General features: G+C 39.5%; 1 protein-coding gene across 1 annotated transcript in view; it reads left to right on the forward strand.

Moving 5' to 3' along the window:
• SLC2A5 (solute carrier family 2 member 5) overlaps positions 1 to 25,300 on the forward strand; it is a 208,985-nt gene that overhangs the window by 25,915 nt on the left and 157,770 nt on the right. Inside the window, exon 3 of the mRNA XM_044062800.1 lies at positions 3,670 to 3,857. Coding sequence (XP_043918735.1) covers positions 3,670 to 3,857 — 188 coding nt within the window. The remainder of the gene's footprint in view (positions 1 to 3,669; positions 3,858 to 25,300) is intronic.

Raw genomic sequence — 25,300 nt, forward strand, 5'->3', positions numbered from 1 at the left:
GAGAAAGCTACTACATGACAGAGCAAAATCCCTAAAAGGGAAGGCATCTCTGATCACTACTAGCAAAAACTATGATCACTCATAAAATCATCCAAGGCCAACTTTGAGAGAAAAATCGCTAATGACACAAAAGACAATCATAAGGCCTTCTTTAGCTATGTTAGAAACCTGGGTGGAAACTCCCAGATATGCTCAGAATTAGTCCAAAATGATACAAAAATCACTGAACCCACAGACATTGCCAACATACTGGCAGACAGGTTCAGTGCAAATTTCTCCCTCCTCCCCAAAAGGAGAAATATCTATCCCACCAGAGTCTAGCCTCCCAAACATCTCAGATGCCCAGGTGAGAGCTGCTCTCTCTAAAGCAAAAAACACAGCATCAATGGGACCGGACGGTGTCCCCAGCTGTGTGCTACACAACTCAATGAGGAACTAAACCCACACATAAGGCTGCTGTTTAATCTTAGCCTTACTACAGGATACGTGCCCAAAGAATGGCGTACGGCAACTGTGGTCCCACTCCACAAAGGCAGTGCTTCTACGGACCCTGGAAATTACCACCCCATAAGCTTGACGAGCCTTGTCTGCAAAGCTATGGAGAGGATCATAATGGAACTCATAAATAAAGACACTGGGGACCTACAGACACTGGATCCTACCCAATTTGGCTTTGTCAAGGGCAGATCCTGCCTCTTGAACTTGGTCGACTTTTTCGAAACAGTCACTAAGGCCATTGATGAGGGTAAGGCAGTTCACACAGCCTACCTTGACCTAGCAAAAGCGTTCGACACAATACCTCACTCGGGCATCATAGAAAAGCTCACCAGCTTAGATGTAAACTCATATGTCACAAGATGGGTTGCAAACTGGCTCAAGGATAGAACCGACAGGGTTAGAGTTGCTGGTGCCATGTCAGACTCTAAGCCGGTCATGAGCGGTGTCCCACAGGGCTCAGTCCTGGGCTCCCTCTTGTTCGGCATTTATTTTCTGAAGTGCAGGCAAACATAGGGGGATTGTGGCTGACAAAATTTGCAGCTGACTGCAAACTGGGCAACATAATTGACACTCCATCAGACACAGACATCCTCCAGAGAGGTCTCATAGAAATGGATAACTGGTGCCAGAGCCATGGCCTTAAGCTAAATGCCAAAAAATGTATAGTCATACCCTTTGGGAAAAACAAGGTAACCCCTAATTACCACATAGGTGGTAATCCATTAAACCCGGAAGACGTTATCAGGGACCTGGGGACCCAAGTTGACAGTAACCTATCTTTTGACACTCACATTGCCAAAGTGGTTAGGAAGACCATCTACATTGCCCACCTGATCATGAAGGGATTCACATCCAGATCAGGAGAGGTCATTGTACCTCTGTACTCTTCACTTATCAGACCAATGATTGAGTACAATGCCCCATTCGGAATGTACCTTACCCGACACCTGCAGCAGTTGGAAAGACCCCAAAAGTTCCTCACCAAAAGGATAAAGGGGCTCAAACATATGTCATACACTGCCCGACTGAAGAAACTCCAGCTCTATTCAGTCGCATACCATCTGCTCAGAGGTGATCTGTGCCTGACATACAAGGCCATGTCCAACCCGGAATTAATGGACATGCTACACCTCAAAAAATCCAAATCCACCAGAGCCACGAGAGCAAGAGGCTTAAACCTCAACACGGATATAAATAGGACGTGCTGGAGGGACAGATTTATCACCCAGAGACTCCCTACACTATGGAACAGAATCCCAGTCCATGTGAGGCAGAGCCCCTCACTGACTCTGTTCAAGAGAAATCTTGACGAATGGATGGGAGATCGTAGGTTTACCCCAGGAATCATCTCTGTGTCACTGCTGGACAGAGGCACAGTAAACTAATGGGTATAGTATTCTCATCCTAAGGGGTGGTGAAAGCCACACACATTCTGGCTAGGCTTATAAATGCCCTAGGGCAGATAGCCTAGTATGAACCTATGAACCTATGAACCTATATAATAACTCTGAGATCACAATTGCCGAGAAGATTCTCAAGGTGAGCTTCTTCACATCCTTTTCACAAACATATAACAGTCTGGATATGAGCAAAGCATTTTTCATAATCGTTTGCCTATGTACATCGCAGTGTAAAATAGTACAATTTTCAGTCAAATAAAATGGAAATAGAAAATAGTAATTACGTATGTTCTAGTCTGTCCGTGGTTTTATCTTGTAAGCAGTGCAACAGGTAATTCCATTTAGTTCAGTCTCTCACTTAAAATAGTACCATTCACCTAGACAGTATACCTTTTTACCTACCATAATGGCAAGTTCATCCCCAATTTCAGCCTATTTTTTCAGGTCGTTGAGCTTTCTCAGAGATGTCGTTCAGTTTCAGCAAAATGTTTTCCACAAGGCTTCACATTTTTTCCATGAGTTTTTGTGCTGTAAAACCCAACTGTGTTAAAAGCACTAATGCACAAGAACAAACGGTGTCTAACTGGTAATCAGACCCCTGCAATGGCATTATTCTACAAACTCAGATGACCACTCTGATACACAGTACAACTATCACTTATATGCAGTAGTACTGTTAACCATGCTTATTTGCATATGTAGTGTGCAACAGCAGCAAGCTTGGTGCATTTAACATGTTAACATGTCTCTCCTGCTGTCTTTATATGGTGCTGTGAGTGATTCTTGTGTATGCATTTTCTATGTCTTTTTCTGAATTTTAGCCTTGTTCCCTGTCTGACATTTCTGTGACTATTACATTAATGCATACTTTTTACTTTGTATGAATAACTTTAATTTTTAGTTAGAAAATTAATAAAATTATTTCTTTTTAACATTCAAACTACAATGTATAGAAGAATGCGTTGGTACTTTGTTATAATGTTTCTGTTTCCTTGTAAACTGTCAGTTTACTGCAGTTTTTTGATATAGTGCATGCCTCTATTTAGATTTACCTATATTACTAATGGCTTGTGTCATAGCCAAAGAGAGTCTGTTGGTCCAGACCACCAGCTTGATTAACACATTTATAAATTAACAAAGAAATCACTGTGTGAGAGCAGAATATGAAGATGCGAAGAATTAGCACTGGAAATATGAGTAAGGTATTATTTCAAAGAAAGGGTGGTGCATGATTCAAACAGCTTTTGCAAGGAGGATGTGGCATAATTCCAGAAGATATAGAGATCTATGAGAGTTCATTAATGTAATGGGGAAAAAATAATATAATGAGTAGGAGAAATGAAAATGGCCAGCGGAGAAGTGTAGACAACAAATGATTCTTAAATTATATCAGAACTTATGTTTCTATATTTCTGTGTCAGCAGAATTAACATCTCTACCTGGAAGCACTTTCTTTGGTGAAATCTTCCTTTCTTCCTATCTACTAATTTCAACCAGCATTCAGGTTAATATCCAGAATTAGTGAACAGCACAATATATACAGTATTTCTTACTCTATAAGAGATCGGGCTATGATTATAGGACTGAGAAAATACTAGAAAAAAACTCGTAGTAAGACTGAATTTGACACAGATCTTTTGTTGTTACTATTATTAAAACTGTGGGTTAAATAAAACATGAAAGTACTAAATATCTAAGTACAATAAACACCAGAGTTTCAATATGTAAAGCAAAATACAGAAATGTGCTAATTTACCATTTTTCTTTGCAGCTTTAAAAAAGTTGAGAGGCTGGGATGATGTCGATAATGAAATTAGAGAGATAAAAGCAGAAGATGAAGCAGAGAAAGCAGAAGGACAGATATCTATTCTCAACCTTTGTCAATTCAAATTTCTAAGGTGGCAGATTATTTCAGTGATAGCAATGAACATGGGTCAACAGCTTTCTGGAATAAATGCGGTAGGTCACAATGTCTGTTAAGGTAGGCAATGAATCAAGAATAAACATAAGCATAAGCTAGTGCATGGCATTAACTTTTACTTGCTGACGTCTTTTATGCTGACTCCAGGGTTATCCTTTCTTGTAAGGTAAGAGCATGTCTGTCTCATCTGTAAACTCGCTTCCATCTCCTGGACTTTCAACATCAGGATCTTATCGATGGTTTCATTATGCAGGGCTTTAAATGAAAGCTCCTGAAATTTCAGTTTCATGACAATACAAGTGAAGGACGGCAGAGCTGAAATGTGGGACACTGTAGGTGATAGTGATCCAAACTACTTACAAATAATATAGAAGCCTGGCAGACAGTTTACAGGCTGTCTAAAGTTAATTGGGATTGTTATGCTTATTGGCCACATTTCCCCTAATAGTATAAATTCCACCATGGGTCTTTTCAGAAGAGTCCACTAGCCTAATAGGTTCATAGCTAGGTACTAGGCTATTGGCCATAGGGCCTATATAAGCCTAGCCAAAAAGGTACCCTGGCTTTTGCCACCCAAGAAAATTATTTTCCTGTGCCCCTGTCGAGCAGAGCCACAGAAGTGATCCCCGGGGTGAATTTCTTATCTTCCATCCAGTCATCAAGATTGTTCTTGAAGAGTGCTAATGAGGAGCTCTGTTTTATATAGATAAGTAGTTTGTTCCAGAGTATGGGAAGTCTCTGGGACAGGAATCTATCCCTCCAGCATGTTCTCTTTATTGTTGTGACAAGGTTTAGGTCCCTAGAGCATGTAGCTTGGAGGGATTGGGATTTCTTTAAGTGTAGCATGTCCAACAGCTCTGGGTTTGACATAGCTTTCTATGTTAGGCAGAGATCACCTCTGAGTAGGTGATATGCAATGGAGTAAATCTGAAGTTTTTTGAGATGGTCTGTGTAGGGCATCTGTTTGAGGCCAGTAATCCTCTTTGTGAGGTATTTTTGTGGCCTTTCCAGTTGTTGTAGATGTCTTGTGAGGTACATACCAAAAGGGGCACTGTATTCTATAATGGGTCTAATGAGTGATGAGTAGAGGGGAACAATGGCCTCTTTTTTCCTGGATGAGAAACCTTTTGTGATGAGGTGTGCCATGTAGAAAGATTTCCTGATTACTGTGGCAATGTGATTATCAAAGGAGTGACTACTGTCCATCTGTGTCCCAAGGTCTCTTATCACAGTTTTGGTGTTAAGTAGAATACCGCCTATGTGGTAGTTCATGGCTACAGAGTTTTTACCAAAAGGGATGACAATGCACTTTTTGGCGCTGAGCTTGAGGCCATGGCTTTGACACCAGGCATTTGTCTCAGTGAGGCCCTTTTGTAGGCTGTCCACATCGTCAGGACTTATGGCTCCAATTTTGCAGTCATCTGCAAACTTCATTAGCCAAAGACCTTCTGTGTTAGCCTATACTTCAAAGAAGTAGATACCAAACAGGAGAGGACCCAGGACTGAACCCTGTGGTACTCCACTTGTTACTGGTCTGAAGTCAGATTTGGAGTCTGCTACTTTCACAGTGTGGGTTCTGTCAGTGAGCTAGTTGGCAACCCATCTTGTGGCATAGGGATTTAACCTAGTTTAGTGAGTTTAGCTATAATTCCAGAGTAGGGGATGGTGTTGAAAGCCTTGGCGAGATCTAGATAGGCTGTGTGAACCACCTTACCCTCATCTAGGGCTTTAGTGACTGCTTCAAAGAGGTCTATCAGGTTTAGAAGACATGATCTGCCTTTTACAAATCTGAAATGGGTGTGGTCCAGAGTTTGGAGATTTCCAATGTCATTGTTTATACATTCCATGATGGTACGTTCCATAGCCTTGCAGACCAGGCTCATCAGGCTAATGGGGTGGTAGTTCCTGGGGTCCGTGGTGGCTCCCCCTTTGTGGACTGGGATGACCGTCGCTGTGCACCATTCTGTGGGCAAAAAGCCTGAGGTAAGGCTATGATTGAATATGGTACTTAGGTGGGGTGCCAGTTCGTTCTGTAGTTCATGTAGAACGCAGCCTGAGATGTTGTCAGGTCCCATGGATGCTGTGTTCTTGGTTTTGGAGAGTATGGTTTTTACCTGTGCAGCCGTGATTACGGGAACTTTGCATTCTTCTGGTATAGAGATGGGCCCTTTAGGGGGTGAGAGGAGGGTAAAGTTAGCACTGAACCTATCTGCCAGGATGTTGGCAATATCAGTTGGGTCTGTATATTTAGTGCCAATGTGCTGTAACTCCGAGAAGATCTGAGTGTTGCCATTGAGATTCTTGACATAGCTTTAGAATGCATTGTGATGGTCTTTAGAATCAGTGGTGATTTTGTTTTCGCAACTAGCTTTGGAGGATTTTATGAGGGATCTCAGTTTCTTACTGAGGCTGACCAGGGATTTCCTCAAAAATGGGATTTTACTCTTTTTTACAACAGTTTCTTTCTTCTGTTGTAGAGTTTGTTTATGGCAAGGAACCACCAGATTGGCTTCCTTTTTTTGGAGGATAGCATCTTGGTACTGTTAGGGATTGCATGATCCGTGCACTCGTGTAAGTGCTTATAAAGTGCATTTGTGTAGGATTCAGCAGTCATACCTCTATTGTCCATCTGCATGGGTGTCGTGAAGTTTGTCACTTCTGTCTTAAGAAGCGTGAAGTTGTCTTTGGAGAAATGTTTTACTGTGGTTTCCCCTAATGGGGGGTGGGGTGGGATGTGGATGTCTAGGGTGATTAGCTTGTGGTCGGATCTGACCAATGAGGAACTGATCTTTGGTGTGGAACACTGGTTGCCCATGTTGGTAATGAAAAGGTCTAGGAAATTGCTGCCCCTGGTGGGGGTGTGAAAAAGTTGATCCAAGGCATTGGAATTTATGAATTCCAGAAAACATTGAGCAAAAGAGTTGGTACATGAGTAGTTTTCCCAGTTAATGGTGGGGTAGTTGAAATTGCCCATTATTAGGGTGTTAGGTTGTACCCTAATATTTTCCAGTGTATCAAGAAATGAGGAGTGAGAATCCTGGGGCATGGTGGGGGATCTGTAGCAAGCTGCAATTTGGATTGCGGTCTTGCTCAGAGTTAGTTGTACTTGGATAATCTCGGATGCTTTATGTTGAGGAACTATTCTGGAGGTGTGGATATCCTTAATCAATATGGACACGCCTCCGCCTTTAGTGTTTTGGACAAGGTTAGGTGGCCGAAAGGTGTGGTATGGATTATAGCCAGGTAGTGCAGGGGTGCTCTCTGGAGCCTTGAACCAGGTCTCTGTCACTGCACAGATGTCGATGTTCTTCATTTTAAGGAGTGCCTCAAGTGAATGCATTTTGAGGTTTATACGTCTAATGGGACTAACCCAATTAACAACGGATGAATATTTTACTTGACACACTCTGCCTAATTATCATGCTCAACTATGATGTACTTATACATGTTTCATGTTTGTTATGGAGTTTTTCTCCTTGGGTCTCCACTGAAAAGGGGTCTTGCATGGCTGATATGGACAATACTGGTAAACAACTGTAGTAAATAAATAAACAAACAAATAAATAAACAAAAGAACTTGTGCATAACAGTTATTCTGTTTGCATCTGGCATAGTACAACACTTAAACTTCTTATAAATAAGCAGACAGTAGTTTATCAACATCAGATTGTAAGAAGCAAGCAATGAAAATATCCTGAAATGTATTGCAGCCCATAGAAATAAATTACTTGACTTGTCTACTGTTTTAGGATGCAATGATCCAGCTAGCAAAAGATCCCTGTACTGCTGCAATCTTCTCAATGCTTGTGCCAGGCTTAATATGCCCTGTATATATAAATATGACTCAGTCATTGTACATGTGGGTGTGAATGACCTGAGATGTACCTCCCTGGACTACATGAAAAGAGACATGGAGGAGCTCTCGGATTATGTAGCCCAGACGGGTATGACCCTAGTCCTGAGCAGCATCTTACCATCACCCAGAATGATACTACAGTACAAGCAGAAAATGATAGATTTCAACAACTGGCTAAGTTTCTGGTGTCATTCTAAGGTGATCCAGTATCTGATTGCCTGAGATGACATGATTGACAGACCTCGATGCTTTGCCAGAGATGGCCTGCATCTGTCACCCCTGGGCTTCCGGATACTGGCCAAGGCTCTTGCCACCCCTATAGTGCCTTTTTAGGTGGTGTTCCAAAGACCAAATTACCGCCGTAACAGCTACAAACAAATGCAATCTGAGGGTCATGCTGCTCAATACTAGAAGTATCTGAGGGTCATGCTGCTCAATACTAGAAGTATCTGAGGGTCATGCTGCTCAATACTAGAAGTATCTGAGGGTCATGCTGCTCAATACTAGAAGTATCTGAGGGTCATGCTGCTCAATACTAGAAGTCTAAATCTCAAAATGCACTTGCTCAAAGCATTCCTTAAAATAGAGAACATCAACATTTGTGCTGTAACAGAGACCTGGTTCAAGGCGGCAGAGAGCACCCCTACACTACCAGGCTATAACTCTTTCCACACCTTTTGGCCCCAGAACTTGGACTGAAGCTCCAAAGGTGGTGGCGTTTCCATATACATAAAGGATGCACACACCTCCAGACTGGTAGCCCAACATAACACAGTAGAGATACTTCAGGTGCAGCTAACACAGGGTAAGACAACAATCCAAGTCATAGCCTGCCATGTTCCAAGACTCACACTCCATGTTCCAAGGCACCCTGGAGAATATTATGGTCCAACCTAACACTCTCATACTAGGTGACTTCAACTAACCCTCCATTAACTGGGAAAACTACTCATGTACCAATACACTTGCCCAACATTTCCTGAAATTCATTAATTCCAATGCCCTGGACCAGCTCGTTCTTACCCCCACTAGAGGTAGCAACATCCTTGACCTGGTCATTACTAACATGGGTGACCATTGCTCTATACCAATAGTCAGCTCCTCCCTGGTTCAATCCGACCACAAACTAATCACCTTGGAAAACCACTCCCCCCCACCACAAAGGTAACCACCATGAAAAACTTCTCCAAAGCTAACTTTGGGCTCCTAAAAACAGAGGTGGCTAACTTCACGGCACCCATGCAAATGGAGAATAGTTGCATGACCGCTGAAGCATACACCAATGCACTGTACGAATACATACACAAATGAATGGATCTCGCCATACCCAATAGAACCAAGATGCTCTCCTCCAAAAAAAGGAAGCCAATTTGGTGGTCCCCTGCCATAAACAAACTCTACAACAGAATGAGGAAACTGATGCAGAATAAGGGGAAGTCTCAAGACTGGAAAAACTCCCTTATCAACCTCAAGAAAAAGTTAAGATCCCTCATCAAATCCTCTAAAGCTAGCTATGGAAACAGAATTGCAGCAGATAGTAAAGACAACCACAAGGCCTTCTGTAGTTATGTAAAGAATCTCATGGCAATACCCAGATTTGCTGTGAGCTACTGCACAATGGTACCTCCTATACCAAGAGAAAACGCTGTCAGAGAGTTCATAAGCAAAAAACACAAGAGTTCACCACAGAACGCCAAATTTAATGAATGAAGCTTTCGGGTTCTCAACCCTTTATGTTCTATGACACGATCCTTAAGCCTTCTTGTTGTTTTTCCTACATAAAATTTTTGACAACACATACAAGTAGCAAGGTATACTAATTTGGATGTATTGCAGGTGGCCATAGAACATAAATCAGAAATTAATAGGAAAGTTCAAACAAATGCCTTATATAAGCACATAATGGAAAATGCAACACATAGGTTTAAATTTAGGTGTATTGATACAGTTGATTTGGGAGTAAGAGGTGGTGATTTAAACAATTTATTAGAGATTAAGGAGTTACAATGGATAATTAGACTGCAGGCTGATGTTAGTCCTGGTCTTAATAATGCCACTAGTATAAAGCCTATATTGGTGAAACGACAGCAAGATAATTTATAACACAATAGTAGTTAATAGCAATTTTTTATGTGTAATTTTTACAGTTTTTGTATAAATTTTGTATATTTTATATTATAATAGTTCATTTTTTATGAGTGTGATTTTTTAGTGGCTGGTTCTGATCATGTGACATTAATTATACCTCTATATAAATGGAATTAATTAAATGATTGTATGTGCTGATGAAGGGTTGAGAACCCGAAAGCTTCATTCATTAAATTTGGCGTTCTGTGGTGAACTCTTGTGTTTTTTGCTTATGACCTCCTATACCAAGCCAACAGATATTGCCAATATACTGGCCGTCAGATTCAGTGCCAACTTTACCCCCCCCCCCCCACAAAGTACCAATCACAATACCAGTAGATTGACAGGCACCCAGTATTACTGCTGCACAGGTTAAAACAGCACTGTCCAAGGCCAAGAATACAACTTCTGTGGGACCTGACAATATCCCTGGCTGTGTTCTACATGAACTACAGAATGAACTGGCACCTCACCTGTGTGCCTTGTTTAATCACAGCCTCACCTCAGACTTTGTCCCTACTGAATGGTGCACTGCTACAGTCATCCCTCTCTACAAAGGAATGACTACAGACCCTGGGAACTATTGCTCCATTAGCCTGACGAGTCTAATATGCAAAGCTATGGAATGCATCATCATGGACCTAATAAACAAGGATATAGGGAATCTCCAAACTCTGGATCCCACACAGTTTGGTTGTGTGAAGGGTAGATCATGCTTGCTCAACTTGGTTGACTTCTTTGAGTCAGTCACCAGAGCTGTGGATGAAGGCAAGGTGGTTCATACAAAATGAAAAAACAACCAGCCAGCGTATTCCACAGATTTATTAGATGCAATAAAACTCTGACGTCTCAGCTCTATCCCAAAGCCTTCAAGGAGTAAAATACATTCAAAAAGACTTGCCTCTTATACTCTATACAAACAATTATTCAATTAAAATATCAGATCAAGTATTTCCAATTAAGCTCTTCATTGAGACCACATGGATACAATGTATTACATTTCAGAATAAATAAAGACTCTTTAGTCAACAATCTATTATTTAAAACATTTTCATTAAACTTTGAAGTTTTAATCTTTTCCAAAACTGTGCCTTGTAGCCCCCCACCATCACTATTATGAAAATGTTCAAAGTGAGTTGCAATAGAACTTTCCTGTTTCTTATTTTTTATATCCCTAATATGCTCTAGCAATCTGATTTTAAAAGCTCTTTTTGTTTGTTCAATATAGTATACATCACATGGACATTTAAGCGCATATATCACTGCTTCTGTACTACATGTAAAAATACTACTAGTATTAAATGGAATCTTATTAATAAAATCAAATTTGTGTACTATGAACTTACATGCTTTACATCTGTTACAACCCACAGCTCCAACACTAGATATATTTAAATCCACCTTCACCTCTGGAATACTAAATTTACTTTTAACAATAAAATTCTGTATGTTTCTACCTCTTTTATAGGAAAAAGCTAGCTTGCTTTTCAGCCAAGAAGTTACATTTTTCAAAGAATATAAGTAGTTCCAAAAATATTTCACTATTTCCGAAATTTTGGAACTATGCCATCCATAAGTAGAGACAAAATATATAGTCTCTAAAGATTGATTACCAATGTCCTTGCATAAAACTTTATTTGAAAAATATTTAATGTTATTCCCATTTATAAAAGAGCATAATTTTTTCCAACTGTATTCCATCAAGCCTTTTTCATATCCTCTTTTATTAAACATTTCCACTGTTATTTTCGTTTCTTTACATAAATCTTCCATATTGTTGCACAACCTAAGTATGCTGAGCATTTCGCCATAAGGAAGAGCTTCTAGAGTATGTGCAGGATGGCAACTATCCCTATGTACATAATTGGTACCTTGCTCAAATTTTTTATATACCTTAGTCTGTAAGCTCACCCCATCTTTAATATTCAATTCTACATCTAAAAAAGAGATATTTCTACCCATTTGAAATCCATCAAATTGAAGATGAAACCTATTATTATTTAAAGATTGAACAAAATCTTCCACTAATTCCAAGCCCCCATGTGCAATAAAAATCAGATCATCTATATAGCGGAAGTACTTAATAACATGTTGTCTAAAAAATAGATTATTATAAATATATTCCACTTCAAAGAGTCCCATACTAAGATTGGCATACATGGGGGCAAATGCAGCCCCCATGGCAGTACCCTGTTTCTGTCTATATAAAACATTATTAAATTAAAAAATATATTAATAAGACAGAAATAAATTAATTCTATAACATATTCTGTAGCTGGAGAAACTCCAAGAAAAAATCGTACTGCCTCTAAACCAAAAGAATGACTGATATTTGTATATAAACTTTTTACATCTATTGTGAAAAAATATACATTATTATTCCAATTAATATCATTAATTTTATGCAAAAAATCAAACACATTTCTAACATAAGATGGAAGTGTAATAACTACTGAACAAAGATAATGATGTAAAAAGACCCCAAGAGCATGTGTGAAATACTCACTTCCTGCCATAATAGGCCTGCCCGGTGGTCGATTTAAATCTTTATGTACCTTCGGAAGGCAATAGAAGTGTGCCATAGTGGCCTTATCCTTTATACTCAATTTATTTCTGATGTCCAAATCTGTAAAATATCATAACCTGTTACCCTTAGATAATAGTTCACTGTATTCCTTAAGGGCAGAAACATATTGTGGCAAATCTGTGACTTCATACGTATTAGCGTCATTTAGATGTTCCATACACATACCCAGATACTGAGAAAAATGCATAATAACTAATTTATTCCCCTTATCAGAGGGTTTAAAGATTATCTCATCCATCTTACTCAAAGAAACAAGTGCTTGCCATTCCATTTTGGTTAGGTTGTATACATAAGACTCTTTCATTTTTTTAAATTCTTAAAATTTTCTTGTAATGCATAATTCAAAACATTAGTAAAATGTATTACTTCCTCATAAAAATAGGGAGGCATAAATTCACTTTTGCCCTTAATAAGCATTCAAGGAAGATTCTGAATTACAAGTAACATAACTATCATCCGAATCAGTAGTATTATCCAAATTGTTATCAGCAATAGTATTATTAAAAGCAGCATTATTAAAAAAATATTTCAAATGTAGCTTTCTAGATAATCTAAATATATCGCATTTAATTTCATAGAGACGTGGAACTACCGTGGGGACAAATTTCAACCCACGATTTAACACTGCATACTCAAAGTCCGTAAATACATATCCTGAAAGATTAATAATATAATTATTAACTGGAGGTATAGTTTGTTCTTTTACCTCGTTTATAGTCTCTTGATTGATAATGGTTTCTTGAGTATTGTCCATGCGTATCTCGAACACGTTTGACACCTTTTCTGCCTCCCTCCCCATAGGGAGGTTCATCCCGAAAAGTCTGTGCATGTCGTACAGGCTGTTGTGCTGGGGGCAGCTCTGGATAGTCATCATTCTCATATTCATCTTCATACGATGTATAATGTCCATCTGATGCTGAAAAGGAAGAGTCATGAACTCGGGAAACAGTTTCCGGTTTCTGAAATCTTACGCGACCGCGAGACTTGTTCTTATTTATACTGGAAGTGAACGCCTTATTGTTTTCATAATCACGTAAGTCTCGAATCAGCTTACGCTTCTTTCTAGCAACCAGTTCCTCTTCATACTTTTGAAGTTTAGACTTAATATCTTTCAAAAAAGTATCAAGCACCGGTGCAGATGAACCGGAAGCAAGCATGTTGCAAGTATGTTTAATCTGTTCCCTCAGTTCTTTTTGTTTCATTCTGTCTCTTTACCTTACAACTTTACCCCCCCCCCCACAAAGTACCAATCACAATACCAGTAGATTGACAGGCACCCAGTATTACTGCTGCACAGGTTAAAACAGCACTGTCCAAGACCAAGAATACAGCTTCTATGGGACCTGACAATACCCCTGGCTGTGTTCTACATGAACTACAGAGTGAACAGGCACCTCACCTGTGTGCCTTGTTCAATCACAGCCTCACCTCAGACTTTGTCCCTACCGAATGGTGCACTGCTACAGTCATCCCTCTCTACAAAGGAATGACTACAGACCCTGGGAACTATCGCCCCATTAGCCTGACGAGTCTAATATGCAAAGCTATGGAATGCATCGTCATGGACCTAATAAACAAGGATATAGGGAATCTCCAAACTCTGGATCCCACACAGTTTGGTTGTGTGAAGGGTAGATCATGCTTGCTCAACTTGGTTGACTTCTTTGAGTCAATCACCAGAGCTGTGGATGAAGGCAAGGTGGTTCATACAGCCTACCTTGATCTGGCCAAGGCCTTTGATACCATTCCCCACTCAGGAATCATAGAAAAACTCACTATGTTAGGCATCAACCCCTATATCACTAGGTGGGCTGCAAACTGGTTCAAAGATAGAACCCACAGTGTGAAAGTAGCTGACTCCAAGTCAGACTGCCGACTAGTCATGAGTGGAGTCCCACAGGGTTCGGTCCTGGGTCCTCTCCTGTTTGGTATCTACTTCTCTGAAGTCCAGGCCAACACTAAGGGACTCTAGCTAACAAAGTTCACAGACGATTGCAAGTTTGGAGCTATTATTAACTCCCCAAGTGATGTTGACATCCTATCCTACAGAATGGTCTCACTGAGACCAACAACTGGTGTCAGAACCATGGCCTTAAGCTCAATGCCAAAAAATGTGTCATCATCCCCTTTGGGAAAAACCCGGTTCCCATGAATTACCACATTGATGGTAGTCCACTGAACACAGAAGGCATTATAAGAGATCTGGGAACACAGGTTGACAGCAACCTCTCTTTTGATCACCACATTGCCACTGAGGTCAAAAAGTCCTTCTATGTGTCCTATCTCTTTAGTAAGGGTTTTGCATCCAGGAAGAAAAAGGTCATTGGCTCTCTCTACTCTTCCCTCATTATACCAGTGATTGAGTACAATGCCCCATTTAGCATGTACCTCACTAGACACATGCAACAACTGGAGAGGCCACAAAAGTATCTCACAAAGGGGATCCTAGGCCTTAAATACTTGTCCTATATGGGCAGACTCAAAAAACTCCAACTACTCTGTGTCTCATATCACCTACTTAGAGGCGATTTCTGCTTGACTTACAAAGCCATGTCTGACCCAGCTCTATTAGAAATGCTACATCTAAAGAAATTGCAATCCCTCCACACCACATGCTCCAGAGACCTCAACTTCATCTCCACAATCAACAGAACATACTGGAGGGACAGATTCATAACCCAGAGACTGCCCATGCTATGGAATAGACTTCCCATACTTGTCAAGCAGAGCACCTTGCTGACCTTCTTCGAGAGAAATCTTTATGAGTGGATGGGAAATAGAAAATTTGCCCCGGGGATAACTCCAGTGGCTCTACTCAACAGAGGCAATGGGAACTAAGGTCAGGTGGCACGATGGCAGGGTAATCCTAATGCTAGGCTTGTAAAGGCCCCAGGGCCATCAGCTTAGTACACTCCTATGAACCTATAACAGAAAAAAATGGCATGGGGACTGATTTTTGTCCTTTAGCTGATGCCTTGTGATTCAGGCACATTGTTGGAAAGCAGAAGATGATTTGGTGAAGAAGAAGAAAATTTGTAAAAAGACAGGAAGAAGGTAGGAGGAAATGAAGATGGATGGATGGATGGATGGATGGATGGATGGATGGATGGATGGATGGATGGATGGATGGATGGATGGATGGATTGTGTGAGAGAAGACCTATGACAGACAGGCATGACTCACAAAAATCCACTGGATGGTTACTAGAATAATGTAAGTAACTGTTTTCAAAAGTATTTTTCCTGTAAACTTTGCTGTTAAATTTAAAATTTACCATATCCCACTTAATAGTGACAACAGTTATTTACATTATTCTAGTAACCATCCCACTTTTATGACAAATAACATTCCGAAAAGCCAATATATACGTGCTTCTAGGATGACAACGGACAAAGTTTATGGCTATTTTGCTCCTGGCGGTCCTTGCTCTACTTTCCAGAAGATTTTTGTGAAGTCATTTTCTTTCTGCTTCATCCTGTGGGGACATTTTTTGTTATTAGATAGGCTTGACTGTTGAAAAGGGTAGGAAAATGGCCCAGAATCAAGAGAGATGGCAACAGTTGTCACAACACCCCAACTTCATGTAGAAAATGGACAAAAAGGGGGTTGTTCCCAGTGCCTCTGTCGATCCATAGTCTTTGATTGTTAGGCATGATACTCTATAGATTTTCAAAGTGGTGCAGGTAATGTCAATCCATCCTGATCTGTTTAGTAATGGATGCTTCTTTGGTATTTTTTTATCCAATATGACCCTTTACTGAATAAAAAAAGCAGTGAATAACTCTGAATGGTGAACTTAAGCTTCTTTTTTTATTTTCTTCACATATATTTCTTATACCATTTTGTAATTTACATTTATTAGCAGCACATTTACATATAGCTCAATGGGCATTCCGTAGTCCTTTTCATTCATTGGATGTAGTAAGTTGTTTGACTCTGTAGCAAGTGGTTTAAAGTGTTACTTAATCTTTTCTGGATTATACAAACTGTACCATATCCACAAACATGATGTACACTGGCATTCATCTATTGTGCATGCCCATGTTTGTTATGCAAATCAGACATTTGCACAGTTCATAGACTTATCACCTTATTTATCTGTCTATCTATCTATCTATCTATCTATCTATCTATCTATCTATCTATCTATCTATCTATCTATCTATTTATTTGTTTATTTATTTATTGATTGTTTTTTGTTGATCGGACTATAGCATTGATCCAGGTGGATCATTTCCTGGGCTCAACCTGGGAATACTGAGTGCAAATTAATAGCAGACAAAGCAGCGGTTTACAGTTCCACTAAAGAGTGCAAATTCAATATTAAACATGCAAAAACATTACAGCATCATTGTAGATGTCTGTCTAGCATAGAGGAGGCTATCTAATACACTATCCATCATGAAAAAGCATTATAACAAAATAGTAGACGTCTAAGTAACAAAGTAAGAATAGATCTAAGATTAAGGTACATGCAATTTTATTTGCAGAGTTACTGCAGGTTAATTTGGGTTTCATTGACAGGAAGATCAGGTGAATGTTGATGGACAAGTAGAACAGTGACTAAAGTATGATAGAAAGAGTTGGGAGCTGTGAGAGTGGGAGCTGGTACATCGACAGTGTGACTAGAGAGGTTATTTAGTGTTTCAGACAGCACTATATTCATAACACCACTTTCATAGCCTAAATTTGTTTATGAACAGGGTGGCGCAGTGGTTAACTTTGTCACTTCACAGCAAGAGGTTCTCTGGTTTGATTCTCAGCTGGGTGCCTTTTGTGCAGAGTCTGCATGTCCTCCCTGCATTCGTGTGGGTTTCCTCTGTGTACTCTGGTTTCCTCCCACGTTCCAAAGACATGCATATGGAGAATTTCTCCCAAGGCCTTCACTGAAAATAAGCTCTGTCCTAGTCAGACTTTCCTGGTCAACAAATATTAAACAAAAATAAATAACTACAGGAGTATCTTACTGGCCAGTAGTCACAGTGTGAGTTAAATCTTTTTACAGTTAGCATCTACTTGTATCATTTACTCTTGGCTGTTATGCCAAATGACCAGTATATTTGGTCATCAGAAGGTCATGTTGAAGTACCAGTCTATATCTTTTAACATGAAGTTATCACGTTATTTCCTGAAAAGTTTTCTAAAATACTGTATCATGCATATGAAGTTTTCACTGGCTGGATGTAGACTGATTACGAAGGTGTCTGCCCTTCCTTAAGTTGTATGCAGTTTTGTGTCATCCAGTTCAATTTGCAGTGCATAGACAGTCTCAAATCATGGTACAGTCAGGTAGAAACTTTTTGCAAGACAGAAGGTCATGAGATAATAACTCTGCTTTAAAAGATGTAGGATTCAACCTCACAGGCCAGCACCCAGAGGTACATTGAAGGGACTATTCTAAGATGGTTATCAGCCTCCTGTGCCCATCAAGCAATAGTAATTAAAGACACGTAGTGTTATGTCTATTTATAGTGATTAAAGGCACCTGTAGTGCTATGCCTATTTATAGTGATTAAAGGCGCCTGTAGTGTTATGTCTATTTATAGTGATTAAAGGCGCGTGTAGTGCTATACCAATTTTTAGTGATTAAAGGCATGTTTAGTGCAATTTCTATTTATAGTGATTAAAGGCGCGTGTAGTGCTATGCCAATTTTTAGTGATTAAAGACATGTTTAGTGCAATTTCTATTTATAGCGATTAAAGGCACCTGTAGTGCTATGCCTACTTATAATGATTAAAGGTGCCTGTAGTGTTATGTCTATTTATAGTGATTAAAGGCGCCTGTAGTGCTATGTCTATTTACAGTGATTAAAGGCATCTGTAGTGTTAGGGCGGCCACGGTGGTGCAGTGGTTAGCATTGCCGCCTCACAGCAAGAGGTTCTCTGGTTCGATCCTCGGCTGGGGTGCCTTCTAGTCTGCATGTCCTCCTGTGGCCTCCCACATCCCAAAGACATGCTAGGTGTGCATGTGAGTGTGCCTTCTGTGGAAGGTTGGGTGCTGGGGCAGGCTTCGACACCGTAAAACTCCACTGCCATTCAATGTGCGGACAAGGTGATCTGGAAGAAGAAGAAGAAGAAAGGCGTCTGTAGTGTTATGTCTATTTATAGTGATTAAATGCACGTACAGTGCTATGCCAATGTTTAGTGATTAAAGGCATGTTTAGTGCAATTTCTATTTATAGCGATTAAAGGCACCTGTAGTGCTACGTCTATTTATAGTGATTAAAGGCGCCTGTAGTGCTATGTCTATTTATAGTGATTAAAGACACCTGCAGTACTATGTCTATTTACAGTGATTAAAGGCGCATGAAGTGCTATGTCTGTTTATAGTGATTAAAGGCGCGTGTAGTGCTATGCCAATTTTTAGTGATTAAAGGCATGTTTAGTGCAATTTCTATTTATACTGATTAAAGGCGCCTGTAGTGTTATGTCTATTTATAGTGATTAAAGACATGTTTAGTGCAATTTCTATTTATAGCGATTAAAGGCACCTGTAGTGCTATGCCTATTTATAGTGATTAAAGGTGCCTGTAGTGTTATGTCTATTTATAGTGATTAAAGGCGCCTGTAGTGCTATGTCTATTTACAGTGATTAAAGGCATCTGTAGTGTTATGTCTATTTATAGTGATTAAATGCGCGTATAGTGCTATGCCAATTTTTCGTGATTAAAGGCATGTTTAGTGCCATTTCTATTTATAGCGATTAAAGGCGCCTGTAGTGCAATGTCTATTTATAGTGATTAAAGGCGCCTGTAGTGCTATGTTTATTTATAGTGATTAAAGACACCTGTAGTACTATGTCTATTTACAGTGATTAAAGGCGTCTGTAGTGTTATGTCTATTTATAGTGATTAAATGCACGTATAGTGCTATGCCAATTTTTAGTGATTAAAGGCATGTTTAGTGCAATTTCTATTTATAGCGATTAAAGGCACCTGTAGTGCTATGTCTATTTATAGTGATTAAAGGCGCCTGTAGTGCTATGTCTATTTATAGTGATTAAAGACACCTGTAGTACTATGTCTATTTACAGTGATTAAAGGCGCATGTAGTGCTATGTCTATTTATAGTGATTAAAGGTGCGTGTAGTGCTATGGCAATTTTTCGTTATTAAAGGCATGTTTAGTGCAATTTCTATTTATACTGATTAAAGGCGCCTGTAGTGTTATGTCTATTTATAGTGATTAAAGACACCTGTAGTACTATGTCTATTTACAGTGATTAAAGGCGTCTGTAGTGTTATGTCTATTTATAGTGATTAAAGGTGCCTGTAGTGTTATGTCTATTTATAGTGATTAAAGACACCTGTAGTGCTATGTCTGTTTACAGTGATTAAAGGCATCTGTAGTGTTATGTCTCTTTATAGTGATTAAAGGTGCCTGTAGTGCTATGTCTATTTATAGTGATTAAAGGCATCTGTAGTGTTATGTCTATTTATAGTGATTAAAGGCGCCTATAGTACTATGTCTATTTACAGTGATTAAAGGCGTCTGTAGTGCTATGTCTATTTATAGTGATTAAAGGCGCGTGTAGCGCTATGCCAATTTTTAGTGATTAAAGGCATGTTTAGTGCAATTTCTATTTATAGTGATTAAAGGCGCCTGTAGTGCTATGTCTATTTATAGTGATTAAAGACACCTGCAGTACTATGTCTATTTATAGTGATTAAAGGCGCTGTAGTGTTATGTCTATTTATAGTGATTAAAGGCACCTGTAGTGTTATGTCTATTTATAGTGATTAAAGACACCTGTAGTACTATGTCTATTTACAGTGATTAAAGGCGTCTGTAGTGTTATGTCTATTTATAGTGATTAAAGGCACCTGTAGTGCTATGTCTATTTATGGTGATTAAAGACACTATGTCTATTTACAGTGATTAAAGGCGTCTGTAGTGTTATGTCTATTTATATTGATTAAAGGCCCCTGTAGTGCTATGTCTATTTATAGTGATTAAAGGCACCTGTAGTGTTATGTCTATTTATAGTGATTAAAGGAACCTGTAGTGCTATGTCTATTTATAGTGATTAAAGGCACCTGTAGTGCTATGTCTATGTATAGTGATTAAAGGCACCTGCAGTGCTATGTCTATTTATAGTGATTAAAGGCACCTGTAGTGCTATGTCCATTTATAGTGATTAAAGGCGCCTGTAGTGTTATGTCTCTTTATAGTGATTAAAGGCACCTGTAGTGCTATGTCTATTCATAGTGATTAAAGGCATCTGTAGTGTTATGTCTATTTATAGTGATTAAAGACACCTGTAGTACTATGTCTATTTACAGTGATTAAAGGCATCTGTAGTGTTATGTCTATTTATAGTGATTAAAGGCGCGTGTAGCGCTATGCCAATTTTTAGTGATTAAAGGCATGTTTAGTGCAATTTCTATTTATAGCAATTAAAGGCGCCTTTAGTGCTATGTCTATTTATAGTTATTAAAGACACCTGTAGTACTATGCCTATTTATAGTGATTAAAGGCGTCTGTAGTATTATGTCTATTTATAGTGATTAAAGGCACCTGTAGTGTTATGTCTATTTATAGTGATTAAAGACACCTGTAGTGTTATGTCTATTTATGGTGATTAAAGACACTATGTCTATTTACAGTGATTAAAGACATCTGTAGTGTTATGTCTATTTATAGTGATTAAAGGCACCTGTAGTGCTATGCCTATTTATAGTGATTAAAGGCACCTGTAGTGTTATGTCTATTTATAGTGATTAAAGGCACCTGTAGTGCTATGTCTATTTATAGTGATTAAAGGCACCTGTAGTGCTATGTCTATTTATAGTGATTAAAGGCACCTGTAGTGCTATGTCTATTTATAGTGATTAAAGGCACCTGTAGTGCTATGTCTATTTATAGTGATTAAAGGTGCCTGTAGTGCTATGTCTATTTATAGTGATTAAAGGCACCTGTAGTGCTATGTCTATTTATAGTGATTAAAGGCACCTGTAGTGCTATGTCTATTTATAGTGATTAAAGGCACCTGTAGTGCTATGTCTATTTATAGTGATTAAAGGCACCTGTAGGGCTATGTCTATTTATAGTGATTAAAGACACCTGTAGTGCTATGTCTATTTATAGTGATTAAAGACACCTGTAGTGCTATGTCTATTTATAGTGATTAAAGGCACCTGTAGTGTTATGCCTATTTATAGTGATTAAAGGTGCCTGTAGTGCTATGTCTATTTATAGTGATTAAAGGCACCTGTAGTGCTATGTCTATTTATAGTGATTAAAGGCACCTGTAGTGCTATGTCTATTTATAGTGATTAAAGGCACCCGTAGTGCTATGTCTATTTATAGTGATTAAAGGCGTATGTAGTGCTATGTCGATTTAGAGTGCTACATGCCATAATACTGCTGATATGTCAGGATACATGTTGCTACCACAGTTTGCCCTGTCCACCACTACTGGTCAGAAGCAGTTCACAAAATGTTTATCCTTCCTGGCCATGAATGTGGAGTAGCCTTAATTATAATATTGCATTTATTAAGGATTACATTAATGGGCATTGAGACAATAGTTCATTGTAATCCTACAAGTGAGTCTTGCCAACTCTGTGTTGGGGCAGGATGGATGTGGGTGTGGCGGTATACCTGTGCACACTACATTTTATAGCAGGATGTGCCATTTCATTTAATGCAGTGCATCACCATTTCTGGGACAGGGTGCAAGGCTGTTGATCTTAATGGAGTACATTTGTTCTCACACTGCTATTACTCCTCAGTGTACTCCAGTATTCATGGGTTTCTCAGTTATGGATCATGTTGTGCATATTCATTTGATTACCTATGACATACCTGGACTCATTAGCATATACCTGAGGGAGTGATGGCACTGCCATAAACTGCATAGCATCTGTTGATTGGTCTGCAGCTTTGTCATGGATTAGAGCTGATGGCACAGGTTTTGGATGACACCATATTTTGCCACACTATAGAAGGACACTAGTTTTGCCACAGCCAAGAAGATAAGTTATTCATTTATTTATTCTCTATGACCTTGACTATGCTGTCTATCTCACAATCTGCTTTTTTACTTAAAACATTCTTCTGTTGCTTTCTGATCCTGTAAGATGTATAACATTCTGAGATGGTACTGGGTAGGGAACTGAAGGAACTTTGGCATGGTTGGCATTGATTACTCAGGTATGCCAACTTTTCTGGTGAACAGGCATCACCTGGGAATGAAACAGATGCATCCTTTATGACCTACTCAGTGACCCAGATGGTCATCTCAGTCAGGTTTTAGGAATATGGACACCACTGATCCCTCTAAAGGTGTCATATTCTATGGCTGGGCCTACCTGCAGCAAACATGCAATAATTCTAGACTTGCAGGATGCTGATCTGACACGTACTATGACGACCTGACTGTATGACATTTTTGGTTGGTCCTTTCTTGGAAGGTGCATATAAGATGGACAGGTTCAGGGATGGTCTGACTAGCTAACGTTCAGAGTGGGAACATCAAGTCTTTTGCATATGTTTTAGAAACAGTGTAATACATAGGCTTCCCTCCATCATTGTGTAAAGATGTTCCTTCAGGAGGTAATGGACATTCTCATTGATTTAGTGTGGGAATCACTAGACTTGCTGGTGTTAGGTGACTAAGCTTTCAGATCAATAAAGAGTCCATGGCTATGTTTCAGGAATTTTTCTGTATTATAAGGGAATTTTTGCTTTGCTCAGGTACTTACTTCTGAAACCTGTTGTTTTGCAGATACCTTAGACTTGGTGTTTCACCTTGGTGTATATACCTGTGGCTTGATGTTGGATCCAATCTCTTTTTTGGAGCATCACATGCTTCAAATCACTGCTAATTTACCCAGTTTACAGAATTTTTGCATTGCTCAGGTACTTACTTCGGAAACCTGTTGTTTTGTAGATACCTTAGACTTGGTGTTTCACCTTGGTGTATATACCTGTGGCTTGATGTTGGATTCAGTCTCTTTTTTGGATCATCACATGCTTCAAATCACTGCTAATTTACCCAGTTTACAGATCCCTAAATTTGAACTACTGGAGTTCAGAAATTCTAACACTTGACCGTGTTCCCGTCTTCCATTAGTTGTTTTTAGCGCCCAGTACAAGTGGTTCAAATGAGCTTTTCACCACCTAGAAATTAGATGCGAATTCCACACTAGACTTGCTTGTCCTACCTCATCTGCATCCCATTCTGATGCCCCCCTTATGCAGTTTGGATCTTTGGCTAATGCCTCTTTTTATGCTTAGACTTTATGAACTCGGTGTTATCTGTCAAGCTAAGATATCTCATGAAAGTGCAGCATTACTGCAAAAGAGACCCCCTACTGTAGCAAATTAAGTGGTAGTGCACTTGTGTGATAGGCTGTCTTTGTAGCTTGCCCTTCTCACAGTCTGTAGAGGATTATCTTTAGATGAATGAAAACTGCCCACTATATTCTTTGCAGTTAATCATTGAGGATGGTTTCTCCCTCTATAGCAAGCTAAGGGGGTGTCTGTAGTTTTCAGAGGAAACCCCTGTCATGGACTTGCTGTGCCTTTCAGCTGTAGGATTACAATGAACTATTGTGTCTGCTATCAGTAATATATTTTGACTGCCTGCACTTTAGACCTATGTTCATTAACACTGACCATTGTCTGTCTAATGCACTCAGTTATAAAACAAACCATCTGCCTTTCTTTGGGTCACACAGACATTCCATTTTCTTTAAAGGAGACTTTGTTGACCTCTACATTAAAGTCTAAATTAAATCTTGATGATTTGGATAGCTACAGCCCTACTTCTAACCTTCTGTTTGTTGGTAAATTTGTTGAGAAGGTTGATTATTTGCAACTTGATTCCATATTATTGGAGCAAAGGGTTCACAGTTCTTCTCAAACAGGTTTTTGCCTTAAACATGGTAATGCTATGGAGAGGATCATCATTGAGCTCATAAACAAAGACATTGGGGACCTACAGACACTAGATCCTACCCAGTTTGGCTTTGTCAAGGGCAGATCCTGCCTTTTGAACCTTGTTGACTTCTTCGAAACAGTCACCAAAGCCATAGATGAAGGGAAGGTAGTCCACACAGCCTATCTGGACCTTGCAAAGGTATTTAACACAATACCCCACTCGGGCATCATAGATAAGCTATCCAGCTTAAATATAAACCCCTATGTCACAAGATGGGTCGCAAACTGGCTCAAAGACAGAACCGACAGAGTGAGAGTTGCTGGAGCCATGTCACACTCAAAACCGGTCACAAGTGGCATCCCACAGGGTTCTGTCCTGGGACCACAATTGTTCGGTATATACTTTTCTGAGGTACAGGCAAACGTGGGAGGACTATGGCTCACCAAGTTCACAGACGACTGCAAACTGGGTGCCATAATCGACTCTCCAGCTGACACAAACATCCTTCAAAAAGGTCTCACAGAGACAGATAACTGGTGCCAGAGCCATGGTTTAAAGCTAAATGCCAAAAAATGTATAGTCATACCCTTTGGCAAAAACAATGTGCCCACAAATTACCACATAGGCGGAAACCCATTAAGTACAGAGAAAGTTATTAGGGACCTGGGGACCCAAGTTGATAGCAATCTCTCCTTTGAAACCCACATTGCCAAAGTGGTTAGAAAGATCTTCTACATAGCCCACCTCATCACGAAGGGTTTCACATCTAGATCAAGAGAGGTAATCGTGATCCTTTATTCATCCCTCATCAGGCCCATCATAGAATACAATGCCCCTTTTGGGATGTACCTTACCCGACACCTGCAGCAATTAGAAAGACTATAAAAGTATCTCACCAAGAGGATCAAGGGTGTCAAACAGATGCCATATGCTGCTCGGTTAAAAAACTCCAGCTCTACTCAGTTGCATACCACCTACTTCAAGGCGATCTATGCCTGACATACAAAGCTATGTCAAATCCAAAA

This window comes from Protopterus annectens, chromosome 2.part1 (assembly GCF_019279795.1).
Source record: "Protopterus annectens isolate FY-2018-M chromosome 2.part1, PAN1.0, whole genome shotgun sequence".
In the NCBI taxonomy this organism is placed as follows: Eukaryota; Metazoa; Chordata; order Ceratodontiformes; family Protopteridae; genus Protopterus; species Protopterus annectens.